At 41.9% G+C, this 23323-nt stretch overlaps 1 protein-coding gene across 8 annotated transcripts in view; it reads left to right on the top strand.

Annotated features, from left to right (window-relative positions):
• The window catches only part of LOC132396942 (nucleolar protein dao-5-like), a 130210-nt gene that overhangs the window by 64757 nt on the left and 42130 nt on the right, over window positions 1-23323 (top strand). For 6 of the 8 annotated variants that reach the window (XM_059975075.1, XM_059975080.1, XM_059975079.1 and 3 more), the window contains 9 exons: window positions 573-696; window positions 2781-2908; window positions 4489-4578; window positions 8734-8793; window positions 9570-9635; window positions 10716-10787; window positions 14245-14313; window positions 16968-17036; window positions 17955-18032. In XM_059975075.1, coding sequence (XP_059831058.1) covers window positions 573-696; window positions 2781-2908; window positions 4489-4578; window positions 8734-8793; window positions 9570-9635; window positions 10716-10787; window positions 14245-14313; window positions 16968-17036; window positions 17955-18032 — 756 coding nt within the window. The remainder of the gene's footprint in view (window positions 1-572; window positions 697-2780; window positions 2909-4488; window positions 4579-8733; window positions 8794-9569; window positions 9636-10715; window positions 10788-14244; window positions 14314-16967; window positions 17037-17954; window positions 18033-23323) is intronic. The other 2 variants (XM_059975076.1, XM_059975077.1) reach the window with 2 other exon arrangements.

Here is a 23323-nt window from a genome sequence, read left to right as displayed (position 1 = left end):
TAGAATTAAATAAATAGATAGTGCTGGGAACATGAGTTGTAGAATCCTTGAAAGTGAGTCCGTAGGTTGAGGAATTAATTCAGAGTTCAGATGAAGTTATCCACGTTGATTCAGGAGCCCATTGGTTTGTAGAGTAATAACTTTCCTGAATCTGGTGGTGTGGGTCCTAAGGCTCCTCCCTGTTAATAGAAGGGAGAAGAGAGCATGCCAGTGATGTGTAGACTTGTACCACTTTGTGTAGACTTTTCCATTCCTGGGTATTGGTGTTTCCATGGTATACACCAAATTTCCAGTCATATACCAGAGATGTTAAACCTGATCCTGATGAAGCAATCAGGATACTGGTTCGCTGTGCAATTAACATAGAATGATACAGCAGAGGAACAGGCCATTCAGCCCACAGTATTGTGCTAAACACCTAAACACTAATCCCTCCTGCTCACACCATGTCCATATCCCTCCATCTTCTTTACAGATGTAAAGGGATTTATGCTGGTTGCCCATTACAGTGTGCAATGTTTGGGTATTACAGTAGGGCCTGGTGTTTTATTCTCTCATTCTTTTTCAAATAGGGCACGAGCTGATTATGAGTAACCTGGATTCCTCAAAGTCATTCAGTGAGCTTCAAATTGCTGTCATACGTTTCTTCGTGGAGAAACAGTTATCCATCACTTCAGTCGGCATCAGGAAATCCAGGTAGAGGCACACGATCTTCATTTGAATTATTCAGTAGTTTTGCTTGTCCTTGTGACCTCAGGTAGCCTCAACAAGTAATGGTTAGCAGATTTCCCTATTTGGAGGTGTCTGTAATCTGGTTTAATTAAAAACCAGCCAATTTCTTCAGCTTGCTTTGGTGGGGTTTTAATTTTCAGTCTCTTGTTTTGTGGTGCCAACAGATTTCAGTTATTTATCCTCAAACAGTTTGTTCCAAAGCACTGCACAGCTACTTCAAACAAAGCTTGAGATGGAGCATCATATGGAAATGTTGTGACTAAAGTATCACCCGTAGGGTAGGTTGCAAGGAGTACCTTAGAGTAGAAGGAGATAGTTGGGAAGTGATTTTTTTTATTATTCATCCACTGCATGTGAATAACATTGGCAATGCTGGAATTTATTGCCCTTGCTAATAGCCCCTGAACTAAGGCAATTAAGAATAACTTGCATAAGTGGGTCACACAGAGGCCAGATCAGATAAGGGTAGAAACCTTCTCTCCTGAAGGAGATAGTGAACCTAGTCTATTTCTAAGACATTCCAATTGTTTTACAGTTTCTGTTATTGCTATTTCTTGTTTAATTATTTGAACATAATTTTCCCAGTAGTTAGGTGGGATTTGGACATGTGTCTTCAGATTAATGACTCAAAGTTTAAAGTAAAGTAAATCACCATATATAACACTGAGATTCATTTTCTTATGGGCATCCTCATAAATCTATAGAATAATAACCATAACAGAATCAATGAAAGACCATCCACCTAGAGTGGGTGTTCAACCAGAGTGAAAAAGGTGACAAGCTGTGCAAATACAAAATGAAAGAAGTTATAATAATAAATAAATAAGCAGTATCTAGAACATGAAATGAAGACTCCTTGAAAGTGAGTCCAATAATTGTGGGAACATTCAATGATGGGAGCAAGTGAATGGTGGTTCAAGAGCCTGATGGTTTTAGGGGGTAGTCACTGTTTCTGAATGATGGTGTGAGCCCCGAGGCGCTTGTCATTCTTTCTAATAGCAGCAGTGAGAAGAGAGTATGTCCTGGGTGGTGGGGGTCCCTGATGATGGATGCTGCTTTCCTGCAACAGCATGTTGTGTAGATGTGTTCAGTAGTTGGGAGGGTTTTATCTATGATAGATTGGGCCGTATCCACTTTTTGTAGGATTTTCTGTTTAAGGACATTGGTGCCTCCATACCAGGCTGTGGTGCAGCCAGTCAATGAACTCTCTACTACACATCTATAGAGGTTTGTCAAAGTTTTAGATATCATACCACGTTTCTGCAAACTCCTAAGGAAGTAGAGATGCTTTCTTCATAATTGCTGTTATGATCTGGGTCCAGGACCTGTCCAGGACAGGTCCTCCGAAATAATAACACCCAGTAATTTAAAGTTGCTAAACTTCTTAACCTCTGATTCTCCAACGAGGACTGGATCATGGACCTCTGGTTTCCTTCTCCTATAATCATCTCCCTGGTCTTGTTGACATTGTGTAAGAGATTGTGGTTACGACACCACTCAGCCAGATTTTCTTAAACGCCACCTTTGATTCAGCCTATGACAGTGATGTTGTCACTAAAAAAAAAGCACTTAAATATGACAATATCACAATTCCAGAGATTAGAAGAGAAGCAGATGCCCCTTGTTCAATTAAATGTGGAAATGATCGTGAAAATAGAATTGGAAGAGTGTAGAATGTTTGTAGAATTGTAGTGTTGGCGGAGGTTCCAGAGAAATCTGGGGGAAATCTTGGTAATTGGTGCACCAGCAAACTGGTTGGAAATTGCCAGAACTAGCAGGGAAAGGTTTGATTGACCTTTGAATAGATTAAAGTGTGGGTCAAAGGGTTTGTACTGTTCTATGTTTTTGTTCCTTTAATGAAGAAACACTTGCAGGTTGACAATTTAACGAACGGCTTGTCTGTACCTGGTTGTATAATTAAGCTGTTGAGTGTCTAATGTGGGACAATAGTCCATCTCTTCATCTTGATGCTACTCATGCAGTGACAATAATATTATAGACAACTTCCTTGTATCTAACTACTGGATTTGGTTTCTCTTTCCTTTTAGAAAGCTTGGCCAAGTAACATTTCTCACCAGGAAAGATCTTATCCAGGCATTGCAAAGCAATGGCGAGGAATTATTGGGCCGCCCTTTGCAATTGATTAGACCTGAATGGATTGAGAAGTCTTTGGCAAGTATGATGGCCTAATTTCTTTTTTGGCAGCTACAATTAACGTTGGGTTTCAGCACAGTTATGCTCCAACTGCTACTTAGCCATGTTCCTCTCCATTAGATTGTTCCATCTTGCCTTTGGCATTCCCTTCTACATGGTTGTGCTATCTTGGTAACCTCTTGTCTGATTTGGCACGTCGACAAATACACTCAAAAACTTCAATAGATGTACCATGGAGAGCATTCTGACAGGCTGCATCACTGTCTGGTATTGGGGGTGGGGCGACTGCACAGGACCGAAAGAAGCTGTAGAGGATTGTAAATCTAGTCAGGTCCATCTTGGGTACTAGCCTACAAAGTACGCAAGGTATCTTCAGGGAGCCATGTCTCAGAAAGGCCATTATTAAGGACCTCCAGCACCCAGGACATGCCCTTTCTCACTGTCACCATCAGATGGGAGGTACAGAAGCCTGAAGGCACACACTCAGTGATTCAGGAACAGCTTCTTCCCCTCTGCCATCTGATTGCTAGATGGACACTACCTTGGATGCTACCTCACTTTTTAAAATATACAATATTTCTGTTGTTTGCATGTTTCTTAATCTATTCAATATACGTATACTGTTTTTTATATATATATATATTTATTTATTATTTATATTTTATTATGTATTATGTTATGTATTGCATTGAACTGCTGCTGCTAAGTTAACAAATTTCATGTCACATGCCGGAGATAATAAACCTGATTCTGATTTAATATCTATGTTACTTTTAACGTGGACCATAGAACACCACTGCTTAATAAAAGCTCATCGGTCCACGACTTGTGCTGACCTTATAACCTACTCACTCGATTTAACCTTTCCCCCCTGTATAGTCCTTCATTTTCCTATGACTCATGTGCCTATCCAAGATTTCCTTAAATGTCCGGACTGTATCTGCCTATACTACTGTCTCTAGCAGTGTATTTAATAAGGTGGCCACTGCTGCTGTAGCCCATTCTCCGGGGGAAATATTAGCCATTTGTGAAGATGTTGATGTTCCAGTCACAGGCAGGCTCCAGTATGCCTGACACCAACTGGTCTGTCCTGTGGTTCTTCCAGTCATATGGGGCTTAGAGTTGTTGTTCAGTCTTTGCTTCTCTGCAATGGATGCCAAACATCTGAGAACCTTTAACTTTAGAGACTGTTGTGCCTGAAAATCCCAGGAGATCAGCAGTTTCTAAGATACTCAAACCACCCCATGTGGCACCAGCAATCATTCCAAGGCCAAAGTCACTTAGATCAAATTTCTTCCCCATTACAATGTTTGGTCTGAATAACAATTGAACCTATTGATCATGTCAGTATGCTTATAGGCATTGAGTTCCTGCCACGTGATTGGCTGATTAAATATTTGTATTAATGAGCAGGTATACCTAATAAAGTGACCACAGAATATATACATAACTATCCTCAAATCACTGCATATTTCTGACTAAGGTCCCTTGATTTTATTGGTAGATGTTCTTGTAATCACTTATGCTTCACTTCATCACCGGGTAATAGTTTTATTACTAAGTATTCTTGTCATGGTTAACATATTTCTTTGTGTTTAAAAGCTGACCATGGGAAGAAACGAAAGCTGACAGAATTAGACCAGGACTCTGCGGTCCCTTCACTGGCAAAGAAAAAACGAATTCAGAAGTCGTGTATGTAACTGTTTACTTGAATATTTAAAATGGTGTTGTTGTGCCATAGGCAGACATTACAGTTGAAAGCATTGTACTGCAAGCGTATTTTGTGGCAGGGCTATGGTGAAGATTCAAGGTTCAAAGTAAATTTATTATCAAATTAGTTTTCACAGCTGCTGCAAGGTTCGCCTGGGCAACTAGAAGCAGAGTATTTTGTAAGGTGACTGTACACCCCCCACAACTTGCGCTGGTGGAGGGAATGAGGATTTAGATCGCTGGTGAAATGAGTCGCTTTGTCCTGGATGTTGTTGAGCTTCTTCAGATTTGGTGGAGCTGCACTCATCAAGGCAGACAGAGATCTGAGAGCAAGCATATCGAAGTTCAGAGGAAACTTATTATCAAAGCACCTATATGTCACCATGTACTACCTTGGAATTCATTTTGCCTTAGACATTAACAGTAGAACAAAGAAATACTGTAGGATCAGTGGATAACTACACACAAAGATTGACAAAAAAAGACATCCATTGTGCAAAAAAAGACAAACTGCAACTTGTTTTAAAACTATGAAGTAATTAATACAGTGAACACGAGTTGTAGTGTCCTTGAAGTGAGTCTGCAGATTGTGGAAGGTGTGCTTCTTGTGGGCAGGACTTCCACCAAGATAAACAGAAAAGAATACTCACTGCCCATGCTATCAGGCAGCAGTTTCCAGAAATAACTGTTAAAGGGATCATTCAATTAATTCAAAGGTCAGTGGTCTTGAGTAAATTTTTTAAATCCTCGGACGCCTGATGTCAGAAATTGAAGTGAAGTTCCCTGTGCTTGTGTTGAGCTTTTTTGGAAAGCTCAGTATGTTGAGCTTCTTGGTGTCTATATCTCTGAGGATCTAACCGGGATCCAACTGCAGCTATAAAGAAGGCATGACAGTGGCTATATTTCATTAATAGTTGGAGGAGGTTTGGTATGTCACCAAAGGCACACAAATTTTTACAGATGTACCATGGAGAGCATTCTGACTGGCTGCATCACCGTCTGGTATTGGGGTGGTGGGTGGTAATGCACAAGATCAAAATAAGCTGCAGAGATTTGTAAGCTCAGTCAACTCCATCATGGGCACTAGCTTCTGTTGTATCCAGGACATCTTCAAGGAGTGATGCCTCAAAAAGGTGGCCTTCATCATTGAGGACCCCCATCACCCTGGACGTGCCCTCTTGCTACCATCAGGAAGGAGGTACAGAAGTCTGAAGGCACACATTCAACGATTCAGGAACTGTTTCTTCCCCTCTGCCGTCTTGATTTCTGTCTGGACATTGATCTCATGAACACTATTACCTCACTACTTTTTTATTTCTATTTTTGCAGTGCTTATTTAATGTATTATATACTTACAGTAATTCCATTTTTTTCTATGTATTACATTGTGCTACTGCCTCAAAGACAACAAATTTTACAACATATGCCAGTGATATTAAAACTGATTTAAATTCTAATAGAAACAGAGATGTAGACAGTTAACCTGAAGTGTGAGGTTATTGACCTGCAGAGAAGATGCCAGAATAAAAAGATGAGGTGGGAGGAGAATTGGGGTAGCTAGAAGGTGATAGGTGAAGCCAGGTGGGTGGGAAGGTAAAGGGCTGGGGAGGAAGGTACCTGATAGGAGAGGAGAGTGAACCATAGGAGAAAGGGAAGGAGGTGGATCCCAGGGGAAAGTGATTGGCAGGTGAGAAGAGGCCAGAGTGGGGAATAGAAGAAGTGGGGGGGGGGGATTTTTTATTGGAAGGAGAGGTCAGTAATCATGCCGTCAGGTTGGAGGCTACCCAGACGGAATATAAGGTCTTGCTCCACCACTCTGAGGGTGTCCTCATCTTGGCACAAGAGGAGGACAGGGACTGGCATGTCGGTGTGGGAGTGGGCATTAGAATTAAAGTATTTAGCCACCGGGAAGATCCGCAATTGGCGGATGGATGGAAATGCTTGACAAAGTGGTCCTCCAATTTACAACAGGTCTCACCAATGTGTACAAAGTTCAAAGGTTAGGTAATCGTGTTGTAACTGAACAAAACTTTTATAGGGCTGGGTTCGATCTTGACAAGTGCCATCTGTGTGCAGATGACACCTTATCCCTTTAGGGTACTTCTTGTCCTCCCTTTCCAAAGACATGCAGGTTGGGGTAGGTTAATTGTTTGTAAATTACCCCTAGTGTGCAGGTAAGTGATAGAATCTGGGACAAGTTGAATGCTTAACTTTATTAAAGAGAGTTGGCTTTATTTGTCACATGTACATTGAGATATATAGAGCAGTGCATCGCTTTGTATCATAAATGACCAACACCATGGTCACGGGATTGTGCTGGGGGTAGCCTGTTCCTGGCATCAACCTGACATGCTCACAACTCACTAATCTTAACCCGTATGTCTTTGGGATATTAGATTCAACTTTATTGTCATTGTGCCGATGAACAAAGCCAATGAAATGCAGTTAGCATCTAAACAGAAATGCAAAGAATAGTGTTATTTACAAAATAACTATGACATAAAAAGTAAGTGCTACAGTACACAAATATAGAAGTACTGAGACAGTACAATATGGGTGCAATACTGCTTAGTGCTGTGATGTGAGGTTCAGCAGGGTCACAGCCTCAGGGAAGAAGCTCTTCCTGTGCCTGCTGGTGTGGGAGCGGAGGCTCCTGTAGTGCCTACCGGATGGGAGGAGAGTAAAAAGTCCATGGCTAGGATGAGGTGATTCCTTGATAATGCTTTTCACCCTGCCTAGGCAGTATTTATGGTAGATGTTCTCAATGGTGGGCAATTGGGTGCTGATAATCTGCTGGGCAGTTTTCACCACCCACTGGAGAGCTTTGCGGTCCGATATGGGACAATTGCCATACCACACTGAGATGCAGCTGGTGAGTATGCTCTCAACGGTACTGCAGTAAAAGTCCGACAGTATCCTGAGACAAAGGTGAGCTTTCTTGATGCTCTGCAGGAAATGAAGGAGCTGTTGTGCCTTTTTGATCAGGATGGAGGAAACCCATGCAGTCATAGGAAGAGTGTACTACTTGAAGCAGCAGAAATTTATACAACATGGAATAGGCCCTACCAACCGCAACCCCGCCACCCTTCCTCACCCGATTTAATCCTAACCTAATCATGGGGCAATTTACAATTTACAACCGGAAGCCTTTGGTCTGTAGGGGAAACCGAGCACCTCAAGGAAGCTCACATGGTCACCGGGGGGACATTTAAGCTCCCTACAGGCGGAGATGGGAATTGACCCTGGGTTACCAATACTGTAAAGAGTTGTGCTATCCACTGTGCTATTGTGATTCTATTGTATTTACCTGTTCTTCTGTGAATCCATGCAAGAAAATTACTCCTAAGGTAGTATGTGGTGTAGGTACTTTGATAATAAATCTATTTTGAATTTTAAAGTTCAGATGAAGGATCTCAACCCAAAGTATCAACTGTCCATTCTCCCATCCCATAGGCCCGCTGAGTTCCTCCAGTTCTTTCTGCATTTTTCCGACTTCTTGAAACAGGTAACTGGCTTATTACTTACTGCCCATTATGCCACTGGCATTTTGGGCACCATTGAAGATCCTAAATCTCTGGCAGAGTCCGGAGTTTCCTTCAGCGTGTCAGTTGCTTCCTGTCAGTTTTCTCTACTGTCAGTCATGCAAGACCCAGGTGAGACTTAGATGTGAAAGGATTCGTCATTACTGTTTCCTTAACAGCGTTGTTTGATGTATCAAAGTTTTTAGCTGTGAGCTGAACCCTGAACCTGGAGGACCAGTGAACCACTCTTAGACTGGCCTCTACCTTTTGACCTGTTTGGCATGGGTGACCCTACCAAGAACCGAAGCACAAGTCTCTGACTCCAGCCAATGTAGCTCTCTGGGTCACTGAAGCACACAAGCCTCCAAGCCACAACAACACCCCCACCCCCATCCCATGGCCCACTGAATTCTTCCAGTGTTTTGTAAGTTGCTCCAGTTCTTTATGTATGTCAGAACCAACTTCTTGAAACAATAACTGGATCATTATCACCCGTTTATTTATGGGATCTTGCTGTAAAGCAGCTTGTGCACTGGGAGGAGGGTGAAGAAAAAGCTATATGAAAATCTTTATCATAATTTGTTCAGCAAGTTCTTCATTTTTTGTTTTTCAAAAGCTGTTTTAATTAAGAGCAGGAAGAACTCTACATTTCTCATAAGGAAGAGAAAGTCATCAGGTATGCTTTCAAACCTTTAATGAAATGAAATTGTGTTCCTCTAGCCCAAGGATTCCCAGTCAATCTTATGCCATGGACCAATACCATTAAGTAAGGGGCCTGTGGACTCCAGGTTGGGAACCCATGCTGCTAGCTAGATTCAATAGAGTCATTTACTGCAGGGTATTCAGGCGGGCGCCAGATGTTCTGTTTTAGCTGAGGGCTGACCAGACATGCACTTTAGTTCATATACTACTGACCCACACTGATTAGGGCAATATGGTGGATTTTATTAAATGATCTAAGTTGAAGTTCATCTTTGAATTTCTCAGTGCAAAATGTAATGTCTTAAGCCGGCTGACGGCTTAGTGGCATCGGCATTGGGTTTTGAAACAAGTGGTCCCGGATTCGGATCCGGCTGGCTCCTTCCATGCTTTCTATCCGTGCTGGGTTGAGTGTCGAGCTAGCAACTTGGCCTCGTAGAAAATAAAAGAAAACCGCTAAAGAAATGGCAAGGTTGCTGCCTGATGTGCCACAAGGCATGGAAAGGAATAACAACAACAACTTAGACCCAAGTGACTTCTCGGATAGATAATCATTGTTATGCCATCTGATAGACAAAACATTATGCTATTATATGTTGGATAGTGCTGTGCACTATTGATTTGCAGTGATAGAACTGTGACAAAGTGTTTCACCTTTGATTATAAAAATACTTTGAGAGGTTGTGGAGGGAAGTTATATAAATGGATGTCTTCTTCTCACTGTTCACACTGTTCCCTTTCATTTCTCAACAGTTGTTTCAACAAAGAAAAGCAGGAAGAATTCTCTCTCTCCCATTGAGAGGGAAAAATCAATAACAGGTAAACCGAAACCGTTCCTGGAATAAAACTGTACTGTTCTAGCTACTTCAGTGGTTTGGAGGCTTTAAGTGCTCGAGTTTGTTCTGAAAGCTGACATCAGACCTCCACTGATCTATGAAGAAGACTTAGAAAATAAGGTGGAATTTGCTGAGTGTTTGAGTTGAAGTGAATTTCAGCAAGGTGCACACAAATTGCTGGAGTAACTCAGCACATCAGGCAGCACTCTGGTGGGGAATTAACAGTTGATGTTTAGGGCTGAGACCCTTCATCAGGACCCAAAGCGTTAACTGTTTGTTTAATAATAATTTAATTATATTTAGTAGTGAATTCTGTAACTGGCTTGATGTCATGAAATGTTTTCTCTGCTTAAACTTGGCTGATCCATTTTCCCTCTCAGCCCCAATCTCCTGCGCCTTCTCCCTGTATCCCTTCATGCCCTGACTAATCAAGAATCTCACCCTCTGCCTTAAATATACAAATGACTTGGCCAACACAGCCACCTGTGGCAACAAATTCCTAGATTCACCACCGTCTTGAGTAAAGAAATTCCTCCTCGTCTCCATTCTAAAGAGCACCCCTCTATTCAGAGTCTGTGTCCTCTGGTCCTAGATTCTCCCACCATAGGAAACATCCTCTCCGTCTCTCTATTGAGGCCTTTCATCGTGCCATATGTTTCAGTCAGGTAACCCCTCATTCTTCTGAATTCCAGTGAGCAGAGGCCCAGAGCCAGCAAACGCTCCTCATATGACAAGCCTTTCAATCCCGGAATCATTTTATGAACCTCCTTTGAACCCTCCCCAGTGTCAGCACACACTTTCTTAGATAAGGGGCCCAAAACTGCACTTTTGTTTCTGTCTTAATTGATTCTTGGACATGGCCTGCACTTAATTAAACCTGGCTTGTTGAGCCTCCTGAGAGAATAGTAGCTGTAAATCTAGGGTCCGTCATAGACCCAGACTGATTAGGGATAGTACATTTCCTTTCTGCTTGTTCACAAACTAAGTTGTCAAAAGATAAAAGAATCAAAATTATTCAAACATCAGATTCATTTCTTGAGCTCGGTTTCTTCTTTTTCCTTAGGAGTGGAGAAAGACGGTGAGCTGAATAAACCTCTTCAAAAGAAGAAGAAAAAGAAGAAAATGCAGGAAGAAGGTATGGAAATTCTAGCTTGCCACTTGTACCTTCCCTGTCCAAGGCAACCAAGACTCACCAGATCCTGGATTCTGCTGCCTACCAAGGCATTCGTATTAGTCAATGGTCTTTCCATCTGGGAATGGGAGCACTGTTTCAAGTGCAGGCTGTGTAATCCTGAGATAGTGGGACATTTGAGGGGTTTGCTGGGCTTCTATGAAGGATGTCTGTGTCAAGCCACTTTGATGTGACACGAGCTTCACACGCAAGGCCAGGCTAGGTTTATGGCAACACATACACAGAAAATGTTGGAGGCACTTGGCATCTGTGGAAATAAATAAACAGTCGTCATGCCAAGCTGAGACATATTGTGAAGGACCCTTCATACAAACTCTTCTCCCTCTTGCCATCTAGCAAAAGGTACTGAACCATTCGGGCTCTTGCTACCAGATTGTGTAACAGTTTCTTCCCGCAAACCATTAGACTCCTCAATTCCCAGAGTCTAGTGTGACACCAGCTGTTATACACACACACTCTCTCTTTTGCTCTGTATGCACCTCCCCCCCCCCCCCCCCCATCCTCTCTGTCCTTAATAGAGCTACAGTCCAGTGACCAGGTTCAATCCCATCGATGTCTGGAAGGAGTTTGTACCTTCTCCCCATGACCATGTGGGCTTTCTTTGGGTGCTCCAGTTTCCTCCCACATTTCAAAGGAGTATGGGTGAGTAGGTTAGTTGGTCTGATGGGTGTAAATGGCAGTATGGACTCATAGTGCTGGAAATGCCTGTTTCCGTGATGTATCCCTACATAAAATAATGCTGCTCTTGATCAGCTAAGATGCATCATTAGAGCTGTAGACTTGCCTTCACAGTTTATGTTAAGTGCTTTCAGGTCTTGTAAATTTTTTAAGTAGTTCAAGCGTGAGTGAGAAAATTTGATTCTTCATGAACGTTTATTTTAAAGTTTAAACAAAGGAACAGATAATAAGCAGACAAAGAAACAGTGATTCAAAGCAGTTGAAAAACAGGGAAGAAAAGAGATTAAAGATGGCACTTTAGAAAAACTCACCTTTATAGTCCAGATAACCAAAATTCCTTAGATAAGGAAACCTAATCAATGGTTGCACAATCGTCACACGGGGGTAATGTGCTAGTACTTAACTAATTATAAGTGGAGAATGCCCACCACATGCTGTACTGTTAAAGATTAAAATTGTTTAAAATGTCAGTTAAAAAAGAATATATGATTTTAATATTGCATTAATTCAACTAATGCCTTGTAAAAAAGTATTGAAAAAGCAACTGATTCCAACAGTGCCTTAACCATAGATTGAAACACCAACCCAGATAGACCGACAAGGCAGAGGTGAGGGTTGGACCATTTTCACTCGTTTTCCCACGATGTTCACTTCTCAACTGCAGCACTAAGGCTGTGAGAGTGCTCTGGTGCTACTAAACACTTCATATCTGTGAGTTTGGCGGAGATTTGCCCTGCTCTGTGATGAACTGAGACCAAGGCTTTGGGCCTACTCCAGCTGCTTTGGAGATTCGGATCCACAGACTCAACTTGTTTTGGAAAGATATTGCTTGCTTCTATAGGCGAGGGAGAAGCTTGCTGAGCCTCTGGCAATGATCTTTGCATCATCGATGGGAACAGGAGAGGTTCCGGAGGATTGGAGGATAGTGGATGTTGTTCCTTTATTCAAGAAATGGAGTAGAGATAGCCCAGGAAATTATAGACCAGTGAGTCTTACCTCAGTGGTTGATAAGTTGGTGGAGAAGATCCTGAGAGGCAGGAATTATGAACATTTGGAGAGGTATAATATGATTAGGAATAGTCAGCAAGGCTTTGTCAAGGGCAGGTCGTGCCTTACGAACCCGATTGAATTTTTTGAGGATGTGACTAAACACGTTGATAAAGGAAGAGCAGTAGATGTAGTGTAAATGGATTTTAGCAAGGCGTTTGATAAGGTACCCCATGCAAGGTTTATTGAGAAAGTAAGGAAGCATGGGATCCAAGGGGACATTCCTTTGTGGATCCAGAACTGGCTTGCCCACAGAAGGCAAAGAGTGGTTGTAGACTGGTCATATTCTGCATGGAGGTTGGTCACCAGTGGAGTTCCTCAGGGATCTGTTCTGGGACCCCTTCTCCATGATTTTTATAAATGACTTGGATGATGAAGCGGAGGGATGGGTTAGTAAGTTTGCTGATGACACAAAGGTTGGAGATGTTGTGGATAGTGTGGAGGGCTGTCAGAGGTTACGGCAGGACATTGATAGGATGCAAAACTGGGTTCAGAAGTGGCCGATGGAGTTCAACCCAGATAAGTGTGAAGTGGTTCATTTTGGGAGGTCAAATATGATGGCAGAATATAGTATTAATGGTAAGACTCTTGGGAGTGTGGAGGATCAGAGGGATCCATAGGGTGCTCAAAGCATCTGCGCAGGTTGACTCTGTGGTTAAGAAGGCGTATGGTATATTGGCCTTCATCAATCGTGGAATTGCATTTAGGAGGTGAGAGGTAATGTTACAGCTATATAGGACCCTGGTCAGACCCCACTTGGAGTACTGTGCTCAGTTCTGGTCGCCTCACTACAGGAAGGATGTGGAAGCCATAGAAATGGTGCAGAGGAGATTTGCAAGGATCATGCCTGGATTGGGGAGCATGTCTTATGAGAATAGGTTGAGTGAACTTGGCCTTTTCTCCTTGGAGCGACGGAGGATGAGAGGTGACCTGATAGAGATGTACAAGATGATGAGAGGCATTGATTGTGTGGATAGTCAGAGGCTTTTTCCCAGGGCTCAAATGGTTGCCACAAGAGGACACAGGTTTAAGGTGCTGGGGAGTAGGTACAGAGAAGATGTCAGGGGTAAGTTTTTTACTCAGAGTGGTGAGTGCGTGGAATGGGCTGCCGGCAACGGTGGTGGAGGCGGGTATGATAGGGTCTTTTAAGAGACTTTTGGATAGGTTCAAGGAGCTTAGTAAAATAGAGGGCTATAGGTAAGCCTAGCAATTTCTGAGGTAGGGACATGTTCGGCACAACTTTGTGGGCTGAAGGGCCTGTATTGTGCTGTAGGTTTTCTGTGTTTCTATTGTTTGCATGATTTGTATGTATTTTTTCTCTTACTCTGAGTTGGTCTTCTTTTAAAACTGGGTTATTTCGGGTTTCTTGGTTTGTGGCTGCCTGTAAGCAGACAAATCTCAAGGTTGTATCATTTATACATACTTTGATAGTAAATGTACTTTGAATTCTTTGAAATACACCAGTACAATGTGTTCTTATAATTTAGTTTCACCCTATTACTTGTACCCCTAATATCCACTCCCGAAGAATAGTCATGTCTTCTATGATTGTGAAGATAGGCACAAACTAGAAACTTCTGTAAGGTATACTGGTGATGACCAATTTGTTAGGTGGAAGTTAAACTTGTTCACCTTCATCGTTTTGTTGTCATAAAAGTCTTTACTGCTTCCTCAGGAGAGAAAAAGCAAGCCGAGGAATCCTGTACTCTTTCGTCTCCACAGAAGAAAAGAAAACTGGAAGAAAGTAAGTGCATAAATCTTTTTCTTTGCAGCTTGCTCTTCCTTACCCTTGTCAGCATTGCTTAGCATTCATTCAGAAGGTGTGGGAATCATAGGCAAGAACAGCCTTGTGTAGAAACCAAAAAGGTGGAAATATGTAAATTTTTTAAAAATACAGGAAGTACTCAGTAAAGCTGGCAGCATCCATCCAAGGAGAGGGACACTGTTTGATGAGCTGTCATCAGATTTAAAAGCTTAAAAACAAACAGTTGTTTTTAACTTTGAGGCGGAAGAGAGCGTGGAAGAGCAAAAGGGGTGTCTATTATCAGGTGGAGTCCAAGATAAATGTAGCGTGCCAGCTGCGAGACGGTGCTGAGGGCATTTTAATAAAGTATAACTTTCCTGGAAGGAGAATGAAAAGGAAGGAGAGGATACTGGCTGTGGAGGAGTAGTGCTGGCACTGTAAGATACAAAGTCAAAGAGAAAACATTCCAGCCACTGAATTTCCATAAAACAGAGGAAGAGAGTTCAGCCATCAAGTCTGCTCCATCATTCCATCATGACTGATTTATTTTCACTCTCAACCCCATTCTCCTGCCTTCTCCCTTTGACCTTTGACATCCTTATTAATCAAGAGCCCATAATCTCTGCTTTAAGTATACCCAATGGCTTGGCTCAACAGGCATCTGTGGCATTGAATTCCACAGATTCACTACCCTCGAGCTAAAGAAATTCCTCCACATCTCTCTTCCAAATGATATCCATCTGTTCTGAGGCTGTGGTTCTTCCACTATTGAAGTATTGGAAATAAAAATAGAATGCAGAAAAGAATAATTATTTCCCTGCCTGATTTCCTTGAGTGAATTCCTAATCCAATTCATACAATCCAAGGCAGCGGAGGTGGTGGATGCAGGTTCGATTTCAACACTTAAGATAGGTAGGATCTGGAGGGCAGGTAGATGAGACTAAGTAAAATAATAGTTTTGCACAGGCTGGATGGGCTGAAGGGCCTGTTTCTGTGCTTTAGTGGTCTATGACTGTATGATAGTTCAGAACCAACCATATTGAATGGATATGGAATCACATAGGCTGGAATGGGTAAGAGCAACAAATTTCCACCAGAAGAAGTATATTAATAAACTCTCTATCATTACTCTTTCATATTTGTTTGATTAACAGACTATAATTTCCCGTGATGCCATGTTGGGATGTGTGCTCCTGCCTTGATTACTGGTCCAGTTACATGACTGCCATTTTAACTGTGCAGTTATGTCTAGGTATATTATTCTGGGTTATTGGGAGAGAGGAGGATGCGGAGTGAGTCCTCCTTTGAGAGAAATAGCATGCAACTGCATATAATGAGGCCATTCAGCCCATCAAATTTGATTAGGGTGCTTTTTTGTTCTGTTTTTGTTGCATAAGATTATAAAGTTCAAAGTACATTTATTACCAATGTATGCGTACATTATACAACCTTGAGAATCATCTCCTTACAGGCAGCCACAAAACAAAGAAACCCAAAAAAACATTAAAAAAGACAGTCAAACACTCAATGTGCGTAAAGAATAAACACAAGCAAGTCGCATTCCAAGCTGAAGTCCACAGAGAGTCTATCCACAGACCCTTAGTTCAGTGCAGAGCAGAACACTGGGCTGAACCAGTCTAACCCTCACCTCCAGTCCTGACACCCTGACCTTACACCTGACCCTGACACCCTGTAATGCCTGCACTGTTTTGTGCACTTTATGCAGTCCTGGATAGGTCTGTAGTCTAGTGCAGTTTTTTCCCCCTGTATTGTTTTTTAAGTAGTTCAGTCTAGTTTTTGTACTGTCATGTGACACCATGGTCCTGGAAAAAAAAGTCTCATTTTTACTTGACTTGATTTGGCTTGACTTTTCAATCTGGCCTGGTGCCTAAATCATCATCCAAGCATCATATTCAGTCGCTTTGATGTGCTCTGATACCTGGACTCTGACACCTTGATTTGGCCAGTGCCCGACCTTTCTGATTCGGCCAGGAGCTTAAATCATTTTCTATGCATCAGATTTAGTTGCTTCGATATGCTTTGGTGCCTGGACCCCACGGCCTCAATTCAGCCTGTACATGACCTTCCCGATTTTGGCCCGCCGCTTAAATCTTTGTCCAAACATCGTGTTCTGTTGCTTCGATACGCTTTACGGCCTAGGCCTGCACTGTGATTCAGCCTGTGCCTGACCTTTCAGAATTGGCCTGGCACCTTGGGTCTTCCTCACTCTCAGCAACAGACCCACTGCTTCACCTTGCCACAGTTCTACCACATCTAATTGCCTCCAAGTCCAAAGGGAACTTGCAGACTAGTGTTTGTGATGGTCATTTTCCAGAAAAAGTGTGATTAACAAAGTATTTAGTTGTTTTCCTTGTTTAATTGGCCACCACCCAGAAATCACTAAGCTTCACCAGCACCATCTTAAACCAGATCATTCATTGTTGCTAGAAAGAAATGGTGAGGTTACATTACTGGAGAAGTTAATGGAAAATGAAATGGGTTTCAGGAGAAAGGTGGGTGAAATTTTGAGGTTTGGAAGGACTCAGAGGCTATGGTGGAGGAAGAAGGAGCAGGAGAGCAAAGGGCCAGTGAGCTGAGTTTGCCCACATTCTGCTGCAATCACCAAACTCATTTTATTTTTTGTTCCTTTGGAGCAATTTTAGATGACAGCGAGGACAAAGCAGCTGTGCTTCAAAAGAAAAAGAAGAAAAAACTAGAAAAAGGTAAATAAATGCAATATAATACTTGCTTCATGGTTGATGGATGCTGGATTCCTAGCCTCCCAGTACATGCGTCTTCCACAGACCCTGCACATTGCTGAAAAAGTTAATTGATTGGATATTTCAGCATCAGGTTTATTATCACTGTCTTATGTTAAATTTGTTTTGTGGCAGTAGTACAGTGCAATACAGAAACAAATTACTAGATACAATAATAAATAAATAATCAGAAAGCAAAATAGTGACTGGGTTTCCAACATCTGCTGACTCTCTTGTGTCTATGCCCTGCTGAGTCCCTCCAGCATTTTATGTGTGTTTGTGTTTCTGTAGCAAAATGGGGAGGTTGCATTCAAGGACCATTCAGAAATCTGATGACAGAGGGGAAGGAAACTTGAGTGCGAGTCTTCAGATTAATGAGAAGAGGGCATGTCCAAGGTGCTGCCTTGTTGATGCATCACCTTCTGAAGGTGTCCTATATGATATACTGATTTTCATTTAAGTGGGCTTATATCTGATTGTCCTTGATGTCTAGATGTCACAATTTACATATTAGACTGCTTGTGTACTTTGGGCTTCTGAACTCAGGGGCTCCCATTTATTGTACTGCAAGTGAGTTTGAACTGTAGTTTCACAAACATGGAAAAAAATCTGCAGATGTTGGACATCCAAAGCAACACACAGAAAAATGCTGAAGGTACTCAACAGACTGGGCAGCATCTATGGAAAAGAGTTAACAGTCGAAGTTTCAGGCCGAGACCCTTTCTCAGGTTGACTGTTAACTCTTTTCCATAGATGTTGCCTGACCTGCTGAGTTCCTCCAGCATTTTGTGGTGAAATGTAGTTTGAATAAGTTTGAAAGCTTTGTTATGGACAATCTGTTGTTAAGTTCTGTCATTAAGTCCCTTGGTTCTTCTCCTAAAGCTCTTGTAAAAGAGGAAAGAGAAGTGGAAAAAGAGGATGCTTGCCTTCCACCGAAAAAGAAAAAGCATCAGGAGATGGGTAGGTAGATGAAGCCATATAAAAAATAATTTTGAAATTGTATATTTTCCTGCCATTCATTCAAATCTTGAGCAAGGGGCCTGTCAAATATGAGACCCAGGGTATAGCAAATACTCTGGGTTTATTCCCGAAGCCTTCCCCATGAGTGAACAAGGCAGTGGAGGTTTGAGATCCGAGTTTTCCTTCTTTTAGCTGAACTGCCAACCCCAGCCTCATCTGCCTGAAGTGACTCGTTTTAGGATGCCAATAACCTGCCTTTGCCCCTTCTCCTGTCAGCAGAAATGGTTCCAACAGGTTTAGTAGCTAATCCAGACACGAGGGCCAGGAATTGGACTTGGTTGTCGGAGGCTGTTTGAGATGTACGCCTCTGGCAGCACTTAATAGGTAGTGGGAGCTTATCCCCCCATTACTACCCACAGCTATAACAACCTTAAGGAACCAAAGAGCCTGTCAACCTCTGCTTTAAATGCACCCAGTGACCTGTCCTCCACAGCCACCTGTGGCAACAAATTCCACATACTTACCTTTTGGCTAAAGAAATTCCACATTTCTGTTCGAAATGGACGTGCCCTCTGGTCCTAGACTCCCCCTTCCAAAGGAAACATCCTCTTCACATCCACTCTATCTAGGCCTCTCAACATTCAATAGGTTTCAGAGACCCCTCCCCCCCACCCAATTCTTCTAAATTCCAGCGTTGCCAAATGTGACAGATGATGCCACAGCTTGTCACTAAATCAGACCTTGGAGCCATTTGAACTGGCATGTATTTTTCACCATATTGGATCAATTGTGATAGTTCCCTAATACCTTGTTAAAGGCATACTCCAGGCAGACAGAATTGTTGTCATTTGTGGAGCTGCACACCAGCAAAAGTCCCTGAATACTCCAGCACATCTGAGGTGGTTTGTCCCATCTGGAATCAGAATTGGGTTTAATAAATAGTTCAAAAATAGAAATTAAAAAGGTAATGGGATTGTGTTCATGGGTTCAATGACAATGCAGAGGGGAAGAAGCTGTTCCTGAATCACTGAGCGTGTGCCTCCAGGCTCCTGTACCTTCTTCCTGATGGTAATAATGCGTAGAGGGCATGCCCTGGTGGTGGGAGTCCTTGGATGTCGCCATTTTGAGGCATCAAATGAAGATGTCGTGGATGTTACAGAGGCTCGTGTCCATGATGGAGCTGACTAATTTTACAGGTCTCTACAGCTTACTTCAGTCCTATGCAGTAGCCCCTCCTCCTCCATACCAGACAATAATTGTTCTAGCTCAAAGGAGCAGCCCATTTGAACCACTTTCCCCAATCATTTTTCCCTTCCAATTGTTTATTCAATTCTTTTTTCATAATCTCTGCTACTCTTGTAATGCAGAAAAGAATTGCTTATAATTTTCACTTTTTTTTGTCAGACATCTTTAATGTGTGCTTCTCAATTCTTATGTGAATTGGCCTCCCGTGATATTTCAACACCATCTTATTTATTGTGATACTGCACAGAATAAGCCCTTCTGGCCCTTTAAATCACAGCAATCCCCCAGTTTAACCCTAGCCTAATCACAGGACAATTTACAGTTGCCAGTTAACTTATCAACTGGTATACCTTTGGACTGTGGGAGGAAACTGGAGCACCCGGAAGAAACCCACGTGGTATGGAGAGAACGTACAAGCTCCTTATGGGCAGCGGTGGGAATTGAACCCCAGTCACCTGTACTGTATATTGCCCATCTGACATTTTTTTTCTCTGAAGAGAACAGTTCAAGTCTATTCCTAAGACAGAGAAACCTGGAAATTTTTTATTGAATCTCTTCTATGCCTATTGAAGCCTAACATCTTCCCTCTGGTTTATGTCTTCTCAACTTGAAGAGGAAGATTTGACAAATTTTAAACTGCACCTCTTTTGACTTGAAAAGGTTTCCAGTATGAGCAACCTGTTTGAGTAAGGTCACTAACGCTCTCCCTGGTAATGCTCCTCAACACTTCCTCTGCAACATTGACAACTGCATTGGTGCTGCTTCATGCACTCATGCTGAGCTTGTCAATTTCAGGGGATAGAGTTTGTCAGATATGTTCAGGGAAGTTTTCTTAATTGGTACATAGCAGAGCACTCTCTCGAGACTTCTGTTAGGGAATGAGATGGGACAGGTGACAAGTTTGTGTAGGTGAACACTTTGCACCTAGTAATCCCAATGCCGTTAGTTTCAAAGTAAATATGAAAAAAAAGATAGGTCTGGCTTGTGGGCTGAGATTCTAAGTTGGAGAAAGGCCGATTTTGGTGGTATCACAAAGGATCTGGCAAGTGAAGATTGGGATGGGCTGTTTTCTGGCAATGGTGAGAGGGAGGCCTTCAAAAGTCAAATTTTGAGAGTACAAAGCTTATATGTGCCTGTCAGAATACAAGGTAAGGGTAACAGGTGTAGACAAACTTGGTTTTCAAGAGATATTGAGGCCCTCAATAGGGGAAAAAAGAGAGATGCATTGCAGATACAGGCAGAAGAAAGAAATGAAGTGTACGAGAAATTCAAGATGAACACTTTAAAAAGAAACCAGAAGGGCTAAAAAAATAAGGCATAAAGTTCCCCTAGAGACAAGGTGAAAGAGAATCCTAAGGGCTTCTACAGATATATTAAGAGCAAAAGGATTGCAAGGGGCAAAATTGGTCCACTGGAAGATCATAATGGTAATCCATGTATGGAGCTAAAAGAGATGGGGGTGATCTTAAATGCATTTTTTACATCTATTTACACAGAGCCTATAGAAGTACGGTAAAACAGCATCAACTTCGTGAACTCAATACAGATTACAGAGGAGGAGGTGTTCTCTGTCTTGAGGCAAATGAGGGTGGATATATCCCCAGGGCCTGTCAAGGTGTTTCCTTTGACCCTGTAGGAAACAAGTGCAGAAATTGTCGTGCCCCTAGCAGACATAGTAAATCATCCTTAGTGACTGGTGAGGTAGCAGAGGATTGGAGGATAGCCAATGTTGTTACGCTGTTTAAGAAAGGCTTTAAAAATAAACCAAGAAATTATACTGACATCAGTAGTGGGAAAGTTATTGGAAGATATTCTAAGGGACTACATATAAAAGTATTTGGATAGACATGGATAAATTAAAGCATAGTTAGCATGGCTTTGTGCATGGTAGATCCTGTCTAATCAATCTTACGGAGTTTTCTGAGAAAGTTATCAGGGAAGTTGATGAAGGCAAGGGAATGGATGTTGTTTATATGGACTTTAGTAAGGCATTTGACAAGGACCCTCATGGAGGTTGGTCAATAATGTTCAGTTACTCGGCATTCAAGATGAGGTAGTAATTGCGAGGTGTTGCACCTTGATTGGACCAACCAGGGTAGGTCTTACACAGTGAATGGTAGAGCACTGAGGAGTGCAGTAGAACAAAGAGATTGGGGACACAGGTTGAAAAGGTCATAAAGAAAGCTTTTGGCGCATTGATCTTCAACCAAACTTACTATTTACTGTACTCAATGCATTGATTTATGAAGTTGTATAAAACATTGGTGAGACCCAATGTTGGAGTATTGTGTGCAGTTTTGGTCACCGACCTATAGGAAAAATGTAAGTAAAGTTGAAAGAGTACAGAGAAAATTTACAAAGATGTTGCCGGGACTGGAAGGCCTGAATTATAAGGAAAAATTGAATAGAATTCCTTGGAACATAGATGATTGAGAGATTTGATAGAGGTATACAAAGTTAAGAGGGGTATAAATATAGTAAATACAAGCAGGCTTTTCCCACTAAGGTTGGGTGGGGCTACAACTAGAGCTCATAGATTAAGAGTGAAAGGTGAGAAGTTTAAGGGGAACATGACATGAAACTTCTGCATTGAAAGGGTTGTGAAAGTGTGGAATGAGCTGCTGGCGCAAGTGGTGCATGCGAGCTTGATTTCAACATCAAGGAAGAGTTCGGATAGATACATGGTTGGGAGGTGCATGGAGAGCTATGGTCCTGGTGTAGGTCGATGGGAGTAGGCAGTTTAAATGGTTCGCCATTTTCTAGATAGATGGAAGGGCCTGTTTCTGTGCTGTACATATCTATGACTTGACTGTTTGTCTCTTCTCACTAATCTCACTCCTGTAACTTATCCCTGCAAGCGGCCAAATGCTACACTTGTCCATTCGTGTCCTCCCTTACCTCCAGTCAGGGCCCCATACAGTTCCTCCAGGTGAGGCAACACTGCACCTGTGAATCTTGGGGTCGTCTGTTTTATCCGGTGCTCCCAATGCAGTCTACATGAGTGAGACCCATCAGAAATTTGGGGACCACGTCATCCGCCAAAAGTGGAAGTTCCTGGTGGTAACCATTTTAATTGCTATTTCCATTTGCTTTCCAACATGTCAGTCCACAGCCCCCTCTTGTGCCATGATGAGGCCACCCTTGGGGTGGAAGAGCAACACCTCATATTCTGACTGGGTAGCCTCGAACCTGATAGCATGAACATTGATTTCTTCTTCTGGTTTAAAAAAAAGAAATTATGGCCCTCTTGTATTCCCCAGTCTGGCCTCTTCACAGCAGCCTATCACCTCCCCCTGGTGCCCCTCTTCCCTTTCTCCTATGGTCCACTCTCCTCTCCTATCAGATTCCTTCCACTTCAACCCTTTACCTTTTCCGCCCACTTGGCTTCACCTACCACCTTCCAGCTTGCCTCCTTCTCAGTCCTGAAGAAGGGTCTCAGCCTGAAATGTCAACTGTTATACATTTCTTTCTTTTCTTTCTAAATCTTTTTATTATTAGTAGTAATATGGACAGAATACAAATGATATATTGATAAAGAAATTGCCAACATACAAATTCCATTACATATGAAAAAAAACATACATAATAGTTACAATATAAATGAGTTTACCAAGACATAAGCCATAAAATATATGTATGAACATGGTAAATCTAAATATTTCATAATATATGATATAAAGAAAACAGAAAAAAGAAAGAAAAGAAAAAAAAATATATATATATAATGCAAAACTAGCTAGTCTACTAATCTAATAACTAATATAGAAGAAAAAAGAAACAAAAAAAGAGAGAAAAAAAGGGGGCTGTTTATAATATCTCACAAAAATAAGTATTCATCAATGCCGTCACTTCCGGTCCTCTCAACATACATAAGCTAAAAGCTGGGAAATCAAATGAACTTGGCACAGGGTAATATTACATCATATGAAAATGTTGAATAAATGGTCTCCATAACTTTTCAAATTTAATAGAAGTCTCAAAAGTACCACTTCTAATTTTTTCTAAATTTAAACATAACATAGTTTGAGAGAACCAATTAAATACAG

This window comes from Hypanus sabinus, chromosome 7 (genome assembly GCF_030144855.1).
Source record: "Hypanus sabinus isolate sHypSab1 chromosome 7, sHypSab1.hap1, whole genome shotgun sequence".
NCBI lineage: Eukaryota > Metazoa > Chordata > Chondrichthyes > Myliobatiformes > Dasyatidae > Hypanus > Hypanus sabinus.
The sequence above is the reverse complement of the archived record's forward strand: the minus strand, read 5'-3'. Positions and strand labels throughout refer to the sequence as shown.